At 37.9% G+C, this 15,566-nt stretch overlaps 3 protein-coding genes across 6 annotated transcripts in view; 1 reads left to right on the plus strand and 2 right to left on the minus strand.

Annotated features, from left to right (window-relative positions):
• Window positions 1–683, minus strand: part of atp6ap1a (ATPase H+ transporting accessory protein 1a) — a 12,356-nt gene extending 11,673 nt beyond the window's left edge. Inside the window, exon 1 of one of the 2 annotated variants that reach the window (XM_007574393.2) lies at window positions 497–683. In XM_007574393.2, coding sequence (XP_007574455.1) covers window positions 497–633 — 137 coding nt within the window. In that variant the 5' untranslated portion in view covers window positions 634–683. The remainder of the gene's footprint in view (window positions 1–496) is intronic. The other variant, XM_007574392.2, reaches the window with a different exon arrangement.
• A 394-nt stretch (window positions 684–1,077) lies between these two features.
• Window positions 1,078–7,827, minus strand: tafazzin (tafazzin, phospholipid-lysophospholipid transacylase). Of its 2 annotated transcripts, XM_007574396.2 has the most exons (11): window positions 7,724–7,827; window positions 6,422–6,569; window positions 6,213–6,341; window positions 6,089–6,134; window positions 5,169–5,254; window positions 5,016–5,096; window positions 4,885–4,926; window positions 4,628–4,690; window positions 4,097–4,149; window positions 3,945–4,022; window positions 1,078–2,771 (listed from the first exon to the last, which is right to left on the minus strand). In XM_007574396.2, exons 2-11 carry the CDS (start codon window positions 6,528–6,530, stop codon window positions 2,670–2,672), a joined length of 789 nt encoding a protein of 262 aa, XP_007574458.1. In that variant the 5' UTR covers window positions 6,531–6,569; window positions 7,724–7,827; the 3' UTR covers window positions 1,078–2,669. The 2 variants fall into 2 exon arrangements, with proteins under 2 accessions (XP_007574458.1, XP_007574457.1); XM_007574395.2 differs by having other exon boundaries at window positions 5,016–5,254.
• Window positions 7,828–8,235: 408 nt separating this feature from the next.
• On the plus strand, window positions 8,236–14,663 carry ndnl2 (necdin-like 2). 2 transcript variants are annotated; one of them, XM_007574398.2, is made up of 11 exons: window positions 8,236–8,324; window positions 8,539–8,602; window positions 9,820–9,939; window positions 10,148–10,211; window positions 10,744–10,823; window positions 10,898–10,995; window positions 11,082–11,161; window positions 11,949–11,991; window positions 12,798–12,860; window positions 13,655–13,769; window positions 14,382–14,663. In XM_007574398.2, exons 2-11 carry the CDS (start codon window positions 8,552–8,554, stop codon window positions 14,481–14,483), a joined length of 816 nt encoding a protein of 271 aa, XP_007574460.1. In that variant the 5' UTR covers window positions 8,236–8,324; window positions 8,539–8,551; the 3' UTR covers window positions 14,484–14,663. The 2 variants fall into 2 exon arrangements, with proteins under 2 accessions (XP_007574460.1, XP_007574459.1); XM_007574397.2 differs by having other exon boundaries at window positions 8,245–8,395.
• Window positions 14,664–15,566: the final 903 nt, after the last annotated feature.

Consider the following 15,566-nt stretch of genomic DNA (forward strand, 5'->3'; position numbering starts at 1 on the left):
CAATGTGGCCCGTTGAGGGGGGCCAATATGCTGAAGTGGCCCTCGGGGAAATTGAGTTTGACACCCCTGCTATAAAGTGTATTTGAATGTTTAGAATATCTGAGGCAGACAGTAACTAGTTATATTTACAATTAAAGGTTAATATTGTAACAACATGTAATATAATTTTATATAATTCAATAGTCTATTTTTATGTATACACATTCCTCGATCTAGAAAGCGTATTTATTTAATTGAAAATTGATACTGAAGGTGATTAAAGCCATTGGAAAAAAAATATTTTAATTTATTTTTTTATTCTTAGTAGCCCTCATCCTCCTGAGGTGACACTAAACGCATAAATAAACACAACATGACTTCTAATGCGCGATAATTTTAGTTAAATTCAGACCTAATTTCGACATCACAGCTAACATTTCTCCTCCTCCGACATTAATACACTGCTAACGGTTAGCGGACGGTCCAAGCCCCGGTAGAATCCCTGGACCCCACTCACCTTTCACTCGTCCATATGATGACCGGGACCTGCTCATCGCACTGCACCGTGATGAGAACACTGAACACGGCCAGAAACACGGTCATGGACCCGGGAATCCGCTGGAGGAAGAGGCTCGCTGTCCCTGACGACGCCATCTTTCCTCCGATATGACAGCAGGTGCCGAACGTGACGTAGAGGAGACCACGTGACGACTGAGGAGCATCTCTGCAGGAGCGCGCTAAACTCCGGTGTATCTATGGCAAAACAACTTAACACATAATCACAATACAAGATATTGGTGAAATTCTCTGGTTAAGCAATCCTACGACTAATTTTACAAAAAGAGCGACACGTAAGTAACAAAGACAAGTTATTATGCGCAGCTATATTATATTATGGCTTACTTAACCCCGAAGAGTGTGTACAGATATTTAAAATATTTTTCTGTGTTTTTATTCAGTTTTATAAGCTTTGACATCAAAATACCTCAACTCAGTTGTAAAATTAAGCTTAAGTTTTGTTTTCTAAAATACCATTTAGAAATATATGATTGTCCTGGGGCTAGAATAGAAACAAGGGTACAAAACAAAGACAAATCACAGCTTTAAAAGTCAGATGCTTTATTGAAAGCATACAGGAGGAAAGAGTAACAATGACAGAAAGGTGATTCACTTAAAATAATGGCAAATCAATGTTTTGTTTCCCTTAGAAAAGTCAGTAATCCGGGGATAAAATACTCTCTATTTATACAAAATATGCATCAAAGCTGGGGATAATTTCAAAAAGTTAGTAGATCTACAGAAAATACAGCATTTTTCAAACATACTTTCCCAAAATCTTCACATAATGGCCATAAAAACCCCATCAAGAATATCACAAATCAAGTGTTTGGTGTTGAACTGCCAGGCTATAAAAGCGATCCAGCCAGAACTGTGATAGTGATCGGTGCTGCAGCAAACAGATAAACAAAAAATTGAGCAGGAATCAGAAACCAGAAGACAGAAAAGAGGTTAAAGCACCTCTGACCTCAGACTGAGACCAGAAATCAAGCAGACGATTCCCCAATCGACATGTGGCACAACGTGGAGGTAAACGAGCGTGTAAAGTTACCTTATAAAAGATACAACAGGCTAAAGACGTCAGTTTTTAGCTTTGATGGAAAAATTAATGGCTGAACATATAAGAGGAGTAAAAGTAGGGTTATGGGTTTGCAGAGTGATGTATTATTTGGCATAAAACAGGATGAAAGAAATGAAAAATCTCAGTATTTTCATGTATAAATTGTGGATGTGAAGATTAAATCAACATCAAAGTAGTTGGAGGAAAAAACATTTAAATGGGGTCAAAATCTAAACGGAAGCTGCTGTGGTAAAATCTTAAAAAAGATCATCTAATGTGAGTCGAGATGTGTAAAAACTGTTAGCGTTAGATGCTAATAGAGTTAGAAAAAGTCCAACTTTTAGAGAAAACTTGATGGAAATGGGAAGATATAAACAGAACTGGGAGTTTAGCTGCTGGCGCTTTGGCACGCTAACGAATCAGGACTGACATCAGTTTATAGACGCTTGTCAGTCCACAGGTGCTTTAACTGGACAACACTTCCTGGTCACTTAAAGAGCAGCTTAACGTCGAATTCTCCAACCGCATCATCAGAACCAACATCGAAACACGAAGCAAACAGTGAAGAAAGATCGTAAATGTATTTTAAATTACCGCCTTCGTAAGCGTCTGACGCCGCTAAATCAAAGCAGAAATTATTTTAAATTAAATATGAGAATTAAAAATGAGGGATAACAGAAATGTAAAAACAAGTGAGGTGAACAGAGGCACAGGTTGGATTTGATCTGAAAACTAGGAGCAGAAATGATTCAAAATCCACAGCAGAAACAATTTCTGGGTCAACATACATTCAAAACAATCAGTCATCAACCTGCGTCACAGCTGCTGTTCGCTAATTCAATTTAAAACATGCTTTTTATTTAACAGCTGGAGATTCTGTTTCTTCAAAAGTACAGAAAACAATCACTGATGATTGTCGTTTTCTTCATAATTAACTGAAAAATCCAGCATGTTGTCAGAGCAGAAGGTTAGTGACCCGAACCAGAGTCCAAACTGTGTTAGCATCTGACCAGGCTAACGCTACATCCGTCCGTCCGTCCGTCCTGCTCGCTGTTTGGAGGGAAATCGAGCCTCAGGATCTGGTTTCTATCTGTCTGTGGAGACCTTCAGCCTGAGCTTTCAGGTTCCTGAACTCCGTCTGGATGAAGTCGGTCAATGTCTTCCTCATTTCCATCTAAAACAAGAGTTTGGTTAAAACCAAGGGAGGAAATCCTAATAAACAGGGAGATTTCTTAAGCGTGTTGACAAAGTTACAGTGAAATTTAACATAAAATATGTTTATGTTAAATTTAACTGATATTAATAACTGATATCAATGTCCTTTATTAGTTCCATATCTCTTATCTGAAAGGTTTTTAATGTGTTCAATCTGACTAAAAATTCATCCTTATTTTTTTTCTTAGATGAATGGCGAGTTTATTTTATTCTTTGTTTCTTTTGCCTTTTCATTTTTGTATTGTTTAAATAAAAAAGTTCCTTTAGTGATTTAAGACTTGGGGGATCCGGGCCCCCCAAACCCCCCTGGAATTTACGCCTGTGGTTATAAAGTTAAATTTACGTCACAGAAAACAGACGGTGTCTGCAGCTCAGTCAGGCTGCGAGAGAGTGAGAGAGAGCAAGACTATAGCATACAAATCAATGTATAATTAAAATAAAAAGTAAAAGAAAAATATATTTTTAAAAAATATTCAACAGCTAGAATATAAAAAATATATAAATAGTGAAATAAAAATGAAAACTAACAAAACAATAAGATTAATAATAATAATAATAATAATAATAATAATCCCAATAATAAATTGGGATTATGTTACATTACTACAATTAAAAATGACAAACAAATATTAATCTATGTTACTATGTATAATCAAATAAGTTGGGAAAGTTATTTTTGGAGCAATATTTGACCTAATTATTACTTCATCAAACTATTTATGTTTTTCTATGTTTTGACAACTTCTGTCCTCCATAATTCAACGTTTAATGAATTATAATATGTGTTAAATCTGCATATAAATTTATTCCTTAATGTTACTGGGGTTAAATAAAAAGCCCCTGATAGGTTCAACTAAACGAGAAGTAAATAAATAATTATTAAATTGGTATATAGTGACACATCAGGATTAAATAAATTAATGCCACCAGTTTGGTCATTTTTAGTGTTCAGTGTGTAAGGAAATGTGTATAATAAGTGTTATATTGGTTATGAGATATAATTACATTACTGTTAATTTTGGATGTGAATATCAGGCCATATTTTCAGTGCATTCCTAGTTCAGACATTTTTCTTTAGTTAAATTTGCTGCTGGTTTATTTTTCCCCTTAAAAAGCAGTTTGTCGTTTTCACCTGGCTCTTCTTTTCAGCTCGGAGGGAATCAACCAGCTCTTTGACGCTGAAAGGTTTTCCCACCAGGACCGTGATCCTCTGGAAGAAAAAACAACATTTAATACCAACAGAAGCAGAACAAATCCAAAACACATCCAGGTCAAAGGTCTTACGTTCCCGGCCCGAGGAATGTAGGGCGACTCGTTTGGCAGGACGTCGGTCAGACCTGAGGAGACGAAACAGCAAACACTCACAGCTGGAAGCACAGAAACACACCCAGGAGAAAACAATTAACACCATCAACTCAAACAAACCAAAAAACTATTTTATAAAAAACAAAAAGTAGCGCTGTTTCAGTTGCTATGGCAACGAGTCTGAGTGTGGACTCAGAGAGCAAGAAAAAGTGGTTTGAGTTGCTCTTTAACTGGTTTCCTGGGCTATTTTTCCCTTTGCTGTGGTTCTCTGAATTAATAACCCAGGAAACCTGTTAAAGAGCAACTCAAACCACTTTTTCTTGCTCTCTGAGTCCACACTCAGACTAGTTGCCATAGCAACTGACAACAGCGCTACTTTCCAGGTTTCATCCAGTTAGCGTCTCTACTGCAGCAGCGCGGCTACGGATGGCATGTAAAAGAATCGTTGTGCATGAACCTTCCTGATGTAAACGAAAACATGCAGCGTGTTCGTACTGTGGGTTTACTCACCTACATGCCAAAGCGGCAGGATGATGGGATTCAGAGAGCACTCTGCTATCAGCCGACCTACACCTGAAACACACAACAGGACCAACGATTCACCAGATGTAGGAGATATTTTAGAGGTTCTCCACTTCCTGACTGGGGCAGAACCAGCAGAACCTGGTCCAATGCCTGGTTCTGAACCAGATAAAGGCCGAGACTCTGGGTCAGGCTGAAGAGTGCAAACAGTAGGAGACGGATAGAAAAGAGGCTGTTCCACTCACCCCATTTCAGGCGGATAAATTCCTCCGTCATGTTGATTTTCCCTGTTAAACCAGGAATAAAACAGAGGAAGTTTTATTTTGATCCCAAAGACTCAATGAAACAACATCTAAAACATGAACTACTGACGAACCTTCAGGGAAAATGTGGACCCATTCTCCCTTGTTGAGTTTCTCCAGGACAAAGTCCATGCCCTTCTGGTAAACACCGTCGCCTGCAGGAGACAAACCGTTACTGCGTCTTTCATTTGTGCAGAAACCCGAACTGGGGCTTTGCTCGGACTCACCTCTGCAGACAGGAACACACTTTCCTCGGCTGAAGAAGCAGGAGTGCAGCTCTCTGGTGAAGCAGATGTCAGACGCTGTCGGCGTCCTGTCCGGTCCAAACAGAGGTTTCCATGGTTACTCACAGGGAAAATCTGGACTGGAGGAGCAACCAGGGATGCACCGATCCACTTTCTACACTTCAGATACCAATATCTGAGGTTTATCATCAACTGATACCGATTGATACAGAAAAACAGCCGAACCGACTGAAATGTTTGGATAACTCTGCACCAGTACAGCTCAGTGAAATACACCAGCAGCTTCACAAGCTGGTCAAGCGAGTTTGCTGGTCAACAAACTTTAATTTGTTCAATCGGCTCAATTAGAACAGCCAATGTAACATAAATAATAAAGAAACTGAAACTGACAGAAACAGCATGTTGACTATCTCAGTCAAACATGTACAGAATAAACTGCAGCAAACCTCAGATGGTTCAGAAAGAGCATTTAGAAATTCTAAAAACAAAGTAAAATAAAAAATAAAGCATAAAATTGGACTGAATGGATCTGCCCTTAAAACCCTAAGACTGGGTTTTTCAGTCTGAAGGTTGCTTAACTTTATTTTAATCTTTCTATTTTTTTTTAAATTATTATTATTTAACTTTATTTTTTTAATTTTTTTGGCCTATTTATTTGTCGATTTTGGCCCATGTGGCCAAAAGTTTGGACACCCTACCTGATCTAATTTGTGAATAAGTTAAAAAAGAAAGTCTTGACTCTGCCTACATCTCCCAAAATGCAGTGCAGTCCTACACTGGAGCTCAGTGAATATTCTATCTATTGATATTGATCCCATGTCTATCCTGACATATATTGTTGTTGATTTATTGTCCAGATATTAACATCTGATCGGTGCATCGCCAGGAGAATAAAAACTCACCATCGCATCTTCTTATAGCTCCACAGCTGCCGCAGCTTCAGCACACCTGCTCCAAACGAACAGCATTACTTTACTTCCTGGTTACAACCCTCAGGGCCGAACCGCCAACGTTCCCGGGTCTTACCCCAGATGTGGGGGTCGTCCATGCAGGACTGGTGATTGGACAAGGTGATGAGGGGCGTGTCTGACGGCCGGTGGTCAATCAGGTCCAGCAGAACCTCCTGGTTGTGGACGGTCAGGTAGTTCATGTACTCTGAATGGAGACCAGAAAGTGGCTGCTTGCTCCGCTAGCATGGCTGGATGTTTGTTTGCAGTCAGAGATTAAACACTTACTGGTCCAGATGAAGGAATACGTTCCCACCATGCCCATGATGAAGGAGCTGGAGACCCGCCACGCCAGCGCAGGGCATTGTGGGAACGGCCATCGGACCTCCAGGGGCATCCTGGCTCTCCAGAGGTTCTACATACAACCACAGTCACCCTGACAACAAGAGATGAAATAATCATAAAAATAAAGTAGAATAAAACAAAGGTCAAACAGCTGCAGTGGATCCAGTCCAGAATGAACGACCTTCAGATTCTTCAACTTGAGGTTTGAAACATGAGCGTGATTGGACGTTCCAACAAAAAATGATGCTAAGCACATCAGAGCTGGTTTGGCAAAAGATTAGCCATTAAGCTAACATCAAGCTAATGTTAACATTAAGCTAACGTTAACATTAAGCTAACAGTCAGCTATCAGTAAGCTACAGTTTGGAGTTCCCAAAAAAAAACAAGAAAATGAAAAGATGGAGAGAAAAAGAATACCAGAGAACTGCACTAAGATAAACAGATGGATGGATAAATGAATGACAGATGGATGGACAAGGGAATGAATAGAAGTATAGATGGATGGATGAATAAACCGATGGATTAATGTATGGACGGATTAATAGATGGATGAAACTATCACGATGGTGAATTAAAGATTAAAATCTGAACTCCTGCAGACCTGGAAAAGTCTTAACTTCCAGATTTTTCCAAACTGCATGAATCCTGGATTCAATCAGGAGACTAAAGTCTGAACTTTGTGACACAGAGAGGTCAAAAGGCGAGGAGCTGTGTGATCTAACAGTGACGTCACATCCAGCAAGATTTTTTTTTTCTCCTCCAAATGTGAATGAAAATATTGATTGTCTCTTTTTAACCGGAATGCATAACCTAAAGGTTGTTCTACTTGACTGGTTAACCAGGTATATAATTCAAGTATAGCTGTGTTTATGTTGATTTTTTGTTTTTTTCTCATATTGTCACTTGTTGTTATAAATGAAGACTATTTAAAAGCATCCAGCAGCATGTCTCAGTCCGCTGTAACATCCTGTAGTTCCTGAACAAAGTCTCTCTCACCTGAACACGTTAATTAAGCTGACCAACACAAACTGGGGCAGTCCAGCTAACACGTCAACTAGCATTCCGGTTAAAGTTTAATTATATTTAATCAAATATCAGGAAACTTTACAGCTCTAAATAACCACACATAACTATTTTTATTCAAATAAATGCACGTTACAGCCAATCAGACAGTAGACCCCTCATTTCTACACTTTTAAGTTGTTTATAGGAAAGCAAAAATCTCCTTTTTTATGTTATACTTACTTTATAACTGTCTCTAATGTTAACCTTTCTTCTTTCTTCTCCTTCCTCCTTTTTCTTCTTCTCTTTTAGTTTAACTGCAGTATCTGCATCTCTTGCGGCGATATCGCCTCCTGCTGGATAACCTGATCATTGCAGTTTTTATTATTCTAAAATCATTCGTCAGGTCGGATTGTTTAATATTTTTGTTTTAGTTCATTCCCGCCATAATAAAATTGAGTAAAAAATAATTTTGTTAAGCTAAATGATAAAATATTTTCTAAGGACCTTCACACCCTCACATGTGTCTGATTGACAAACTGAAGATACTCCTTAGCAGCACTGTTCTGAGGAGAAATTATATTGGTAATTGCTTAAATTATGTAATTAGTTTAAAAATGTAAGAGCCAATCTTTTTAACTTAGCAAAAGTTGAAAATCATCAAGTCATTTGAACGTTATTTTCTTTTCATGACTAGCGTACCCCCTTCCAATATGGCGATGATCTTGGCGTATTGCAATCCTTCAGGACGCAGGGATTTTGCGTCATCAGCGGAAGCAATCGCGGGAATTCGACAGTTGGTTGAAACACCGGTTGGTGTTCATAGAAACGGTTCATTTAGTGAGTGAGTGAAATATTTAAACCTGTTTTTATAAACTGCTATTACTCTACTGGGATTTAGACATTGTTCCGTCGGTAAGAACGTTACTTGTTTATTGTTTATACGTGGTTTAATAAGCTAACACTCTGTTCAGCTAACGTGCATCACTTCCTGATGTGTTGTTTATGTTTGTGTTTCAAGTCAAGCTCATTTTTATGACTTAAAATGACTCTTTCAGACGTTGTCCTGCCATGACGCAAAGAAAACGACTATCTAACGTACAAAGCTCATCTCAGAGTAAAGTAAGTGTTAAAAACACGCAGGATTGTTTGAGCAGGCTGGTTCCGCCGCCATGTTTCCCAGGTCACGCTCCCGGCCATTTTTTGTGTTTCTCACAATAAACTAAATAGACACAGAGCCCAAGGATCCCAGAAAACATAAACATTCATCGGGTAAATTTTCAGCTCTTCATATTTTTTAAAAAGTTTGAATTTCTAAAAATCATCTTTCAGATCACGGAATAAGAAATTAACATTTTATTTTCTGAATAATATCGTTTTCAGCACTTTAACGATGTAATTTATCATATCACATGTTGCCCATCAACCATTTTGGGTTGTAGATTACTGATAGAACCTCCAGGAAATGCATAAAAATTGCATATCATCCAAAACTTTAAAAATGGACATGTCAATAGGCAAAAACAGACCACAAACCGTACTTAAATAATCCATATTTTATATAATCTAATCTGGATTTGTGTAGTAAGTATGTTGTGCATTACAATGGATTCCAATTGGATCAGATACACATTGAACATATGGATAAAAAAAATCTCAAATAAGTATATATATATATTTTTTTACAATTTCATTAACATAGTCATTTCATCAGACTAAAATTCTAAAATTTTGACACTAAAAACATCTGAATTATTGAAATGAACATGCATAGAAAGAATTAGGAGCATATTTAGTAGCTTTTTTATAATTTTAAAGTGTTTATTTAAAAAAGGCATAAACCTTTTAGCTAACAAGAAATATAGAATGCATATGCTAACAATAACGCTATGAAAATAAAATATGTGATTTAAGATTGGTTTAAGACTTTTTTTTAAAATCAATTTTATCAATCAATCAATTAATCAACTGTTATTTGTATAACACATTTCAACAGCAGGACATTTCAAGGTGCTTTACATAATTAAAGAAAAAAAAAGAAAAGAAAAAATAAGAACAGCATGTGACATTGAATAAACAGTAAGAAAGAGAAAGAGATAAAAAGATAAAAAATGTTTTAAAAAAAGATTTAAAAAAAAAGATTTACCAGTTATTGATCTACTTTTTACTATGTAAGGACTGGAGTGTGCTGATAAAGCTCAACCTGAATAAAAAACCAATGCTAACACAACTCATATTCTCATGTAGACTGACGTTGAAGACTGTTTACGTTGGAATGAAACTGTAACAGTTTCTGTTCAGATTGGGATGTTTCTTAGTGTGTCTGTGTTTTTATTTAGCGGCAGTCCAACAGCTTCATGACACAGGAGGAGGATGAAGATGCAACGTTCACTCAGCCGAGCACATCACAGGTCCAGAGGGGGCTGGAGAAACTCACACCTGCACAGGTCGATCAGAAGGTAACACAGTGCCACCCAGACATGTTTGGTTTGCAAAAATAAATGGTTTAAAAATATTAAGATGCTTCTAAAAGTACACATGCAAATATCAGCTGATCACCAAGAATTATGGAAAGGAGAGCTGATTAGTTAGTGCACCTGTACACCTAAAGTAATGAATTGTTTAATTAAAACAATGTTAATGTAATATATTTTACCTTTCATGCAGACTGCTGAGGTGGTGCAGTACATCCTGGTAAAGGACCAGAAGAAGATTCCTGTGCGCAGAGCAGGTAGAGTATCGTCATGGCAACAAGGGGATGGAACCGGCAACCTTGGTTGATTCACAGTTAGAGGGAGGGAAACTGAGGAACGAAGGAGCAGAGCAGGTTCACGGATGTTGTGAAGGAGGTTACGAAGAATATTCAGCAGATTGTAAATATTTTCTGCATTTTGATGAAACGCCTCTTAATATCCTGAAGGGAATATTTGCTTTGATGGTGTTTAATTTATCAGTAGAGATAATTTTTTTCATAAGGTAGCTTTCTCTGAAGAGAATCAGAGTCGGCCTTTATTTTCATCGAACAGAAGCTCAGCGAAATTCGTTTCAGTGCAGCCCAGCCAAAGAACAAAAAAAGGCAAAACAATCGGATCTCATGTTCTTCTCGAAGGTTTTTATTTTACTTTATTTCTTCTGTCTAAAGGCAGAAAAGGAAACAAATATTTATTACTGTAAAACAATCCCAAATTGAAAATAATTTCTGTGTATATTTTAGGGTTGGAGAAAGTGTCAGTGGTTAAATCGTGGCTCGTTTCTCTTCCCAGATCTCGTTAAACACGTCGTTAAGGATTACAGAACCGTCTACCCCGAGATCATAAAGAGGGCAATGCGGACATTTGAACAGGTTGGTTAGATATGCTCCCATACATTTATAAGATTAAATGTAAATCTGACATTAATATTTGATTTTTCTACCAGGTGTTTGGCTTAAAACTGGTTGAAATTGACTCCAAGAACCACATGTATGTTCTGGTGAATAACCTGGACGCCTCTACAGCCAGACCCTCGCCAGTGGAGTGAGTATCAGCACATATCTCCTGTAGTTTGTTAAGCACAACTTTCAATGTTTGGTTTAAAAAAATAACGCTTTTTCTGTTTGTAGGCGTCCAAGCAACCCGAAAATGGGCCTGCTGTTTGTGATCCTGAGTGTTATTTTTATGAAAGGCGGCGTCGTCAGAGAGAGTGAGTCTCATGATGCAACGTTTCGCTATAAAGTTGGGTGGTAATTCTGTTTTTCTTCAATCTGCTGCAAATCTAATGCTCAGTGTGTAACTCTCTTCTACACTGACCCCTAGTGTCCAGGAGGACAAACTGCAGCACCTTTTGACCCCATAGCTCCAGCTTTACCACACAGATGCACTTTAAGATTAAACTGTTTTTTTAGTTGGATTAAATAATTTTGAAAACTGCATAAGTATCAATAATTGATTCCTTAATGGATTCTTGATTTTTTCAATCAAAATCACTTATTTTGAGGTGCTACTTTAGAAATATTTGCAAGGAATGTTGTGAATTTTTTTCTTTATTAAAGCGCTTTCTAAATAATCAGTCCAGATGCTCATCTCTTAAATTTACTCCGGAAATTTATGATGTCCAACTTTACACCGCAGGAGAATATCTCTGTTTCATTTAATGGAGAATTTCAGTTTCTTTTTTATTGCAAATGAGAATGTTAAATTAAAATCTAAATTTCAGAGGCTTTTTGACTGAAGTTGACCTCCACAGCCACATATTTACATTTTTATCTACAACGTTTCTGTGATGGAGGCAAAGATGAGAAAGGGAAAAAAGAAAACAGGAAGTTAACTGATATAATCGCAGCATATTGTGAATGTTTGGCATGAACTTTACAGCAGTTTTTTGTTTTTTCATGATGGATTGCAGTGTCAGCACATTACCACCCAACCCTAATTCACCTTATTATTATTATTTGTTGACCAGAATGAGACTGAAATGTTTGTTTTTTCAGACCTGATATGGAACACTCTGAAGAAGCTGCGTGTTGATCCGGGGTAAGGAAGAGTTTTTACATTCAGCAGCTTCACTCGCTTGTTGCTAAGCTAGCAGTCAGCTTGTTGGTTGAAACTTCAGGGCTTTAGCTTTCTTCTTCTATGGTTTCTGATTATGATGGCCAATGGTGGACACACTTGTGCTAATGCTCTTATAGCGGAGATAATTTTTTGGTTAGAATTTTGCTAACTTTGAAAACGTTTAGTGAACTTAGTTGGTTTTTCAGGGGAAATTATAAAATGCTAATTTAGTTAGCTGTTCTGTAAACTTTCTGCTGAATAAAGTTTGTAGTTTATATTCATGCTCTTATTTTGAAGTGGGTGAGTTCTGTTTCCTCTCTTTTTACCTACAACTTTGTCTAAAACAAGAAACAGACAGACAATATCAAGATAACCATAAGTACATAGCTTGGGTTGCTAGGCAACAGCACATTGCTCATCTATTGTGTCTTAACAATCAGAGGTTTTTGAAACGGCTTGTTTTCCAAACACCAGAAAATATAAACTTATTGCTAAAAACTGCTGGGTGGTTTTATTTTAAATTTTTTAAAGTCTGTTTTTAGGAGTGGTAGAAACCCAAGTTAAAGTACAAAAACAAGCAAAATGTGAAATTTGGATAATAAATCCCCTTTAATGCTTGTTATACTGCTTTAGCGTTGGCAGAGATAATTTCATGATTAGCGCCTGACAGTTAGCGCAGCTAGCTGATTAGTTAGCAGTGTCTGCCGCTGGTGAAAAACATATGAAGTTAAGTTTTTTCCAACATGTTTACTGTTGTTTTGATTTTTTTCTGACATAAATCCCTCCAGGCAGAGACACGAGGAGTTTGGTGACGTGAGGAAAGTCATCACCGATGAATTTGTGCGTCAGAGGTAAGAAAGAAGCTGCAGCTTTCGGATTAGCAAAAGGCAGCCGCTTGGCCTGCGTATCGTAACCCAAACAGACCCACCTGTTGGCTCAGCCTCAGTCTCTGGAGCCTCCAACCGAGAGGTCGCCGGTTCGAGTCCAGCTCGGGTCACAGCTTGGTGTGTTCAGAGCCAGTTTCTGTCAGACCATAGACTCTGGTTTATACCACACCACAGATTAACAGCAGCGTGAGAGCAGGCGGCTCCTGCAGCCCAGAGGCCGGCCAGCATTCCCACTGCAGACATCATGATGCAGCCTGGACCAAAGTTTCCACAGTTCACTAAAACTAACAAAATGACTGAGGAAACATTTTTGTTAACTGAGCTTATTCTGGCAACGGAAGAGTTTGAAGGAAACATCAGTCGGTTGATTGTTCAACAATATTTTAATAAATGTTTTGAAAATTACTTCTCCTGTTGAGGATCCATTACCCAGTCAATGCAAACATGATAACAATACTTGACCTTTTTGAATTCTGGTGTGTTCAGAGCCAGTTTCTGAACTAAACTACTAAAAACTAAACAATATTGACTACTAGTAACTAGCAAATACACGCCACACACTAATTAAAACTAACAAAATAAAACTAAATTATAATGAAAAACTCAAAGCTGCTATAACCCTGAACCGGACTTCCTGTCGCTGCAGCCCAGAACAGATAGGTGGCGCTGCAGATCGGCTGGTTTCTGACTAGTTGTTACGTTTTTCTGTATTTATGATGTAATACATCCGTCATGAACGCATGGTTTCCTGTTTGCAGGTATTTGGAGTACGTTCGGATCCCGCACACAGAACCGGTGGAGTACGAGTTTCGCTGGGGGCAGCGGTCCGACATGGAGGTGTCCAGAGCCCAGATCCTGGAGTTCATGGGTCAGGTGAGGGTTCTGCTCCAACGATTCATTACTGATCAATTAATCTGACCATTTATCGGATGAAAAACTGGAAAATTTTGCTTTTATACAATATTATAAAAACACAAAACAAATAATTCAGTTCCTTTTTAAGAAAATAAACGTTTTGTTGTCTAAAAACCAATAACGGTAATCCAGGAGAGAAGAAATGACCTTTACCCCCTGCTGCTCATTGATCTGTAGAAAAAGCCTGAACTCCTTATGTGGGTTGAAGCAAAACCACGTTGGCAGAGAAAAAGTATCAAATAAAACCAAATCGTCGCGCTGGACTCCGTTTATGTCGGCTTTATTTGGGCCAGCGCTGGAGGGTTCCTCTGCATTTTAGACACTTTTTATTTTCACCCAATTTAACATAAAAACAATCCCAAAATTCTGCTAATCCTTGGGATTAACTGATTAGAAATCGGAAAGCAGAATGTACATGAAACAGTTTTATACTCTTAGCGTTGCTCTTTCTGTAAATGGCCTTTTTCTTTTAGTCTGTAAATTAGTTGACGATTATGAGATTAATTCTGTTTTACTCTGATAGGATTTAATCCAGAATGTTCCCTAACTGGTTATTCTGGTTTGTCTCAGCTTCATGAGCAGGATCCACGGAGCTGGACTCAGCAGTACCGAGAAGCTCACTCCGCCGCCACCGCCAGCTCCAGCCAGGCCAGCAGCAGCAACCACAGATAACCTGCTTACTTTGACTAGGCCTCTTCTACAGTTTAAAACTGAACTCTCGGTTCCAGATTTGCTTTTTCCTGGTTTTTAATAAGGTCAACATCCAATGTTTCATTTAGTCAGTACTTTAACTGTTTGTTTTTATTGTACAGAGTAATGGATTAAATGTGTCATTAAAAAGTTGTTAAAGAATCCGGCGTGTGAGTTCAACTGCAAATAACTTCAGCCAGAAAAGCATCAGAGACAGAAATGCAAAGACAGACAGACGTTTGAGACGTTTAGGAAACGTAGATTTACCGACGCTCACCGTAGTAAACGGGGCCGGTTCTTCTCCAGCAGACTGGGTTTCCCTCCAGGTCGGCCATGATTACTGGTCTCCAGCAATACAAGAACAATGTAGAGAAATAAGATGATTTCAATCCTATCTGCCCATTTTTAAAGTGCAACTAAAACCCAAATCTACTTTCATAACTGATAAATTGTCTAAAATGGTCCTTAAAGATTTTCTTCATGTAAAAGGGCAAATATTTACATTTTTGTGTGAATTTAGTTGCACTTTAATGATCAGCTACGTCTGAGCTGATTGTTTGTAGTTTTTGGTAAAGTGAACCATTTCAGTAAATGTAGCACTTTAAATAAATTAGCATATTCTAATAAAACAACAATCTCATAAAGTGCAACATTACCCAGAGAACCTGTGGAACGTTCTTTAGAAAAACAAACAGTTCAGAGATTATGTTTATTCAGGCACCTGATTTTAAGCAGACATGGTCACAACACAGATTACACACCAAATACACTTAATGTTTCACAATGTTTCATTTTAAAGACCTGCATTAAAAGGAATTACAGTGATTTACTGAAGCACAGAATCAAGAGCAAAAATCTTAAATAATTCACATAATGAGGTCGAGTTTGGAGGAATGACTCAACTTGTGAAGACACAAATCTGAGCGTGAAAATCCAAGATGGTTCTGGTTAATCTGGAAACCACGCTCGTCTTTCAGATTACATGAATGCTGTGGCAGCTTTACAAGCGTCCAAAATGGTTTTCAAAAGTGCACATGTGCAACAAAACAGATTTCCAGTAAATTA

The sequence above is a fragment of the Poecilia formosa genome, unplaced genomic scaffold, assembly GCF_000485575.1.
Source record: "Poecilia formosa unplaced genomic scaffold, Poecilia_formosa-5.1.2 Scaffold351, whole genome shotgun sequence".
Classification (NCBI taxonomy): Eukaryota; Metazoa; Chordata; class Actinopteri; order Cyprinodontiformes; family Poeciliidae; genus Poecilia; species Poecilia formosa.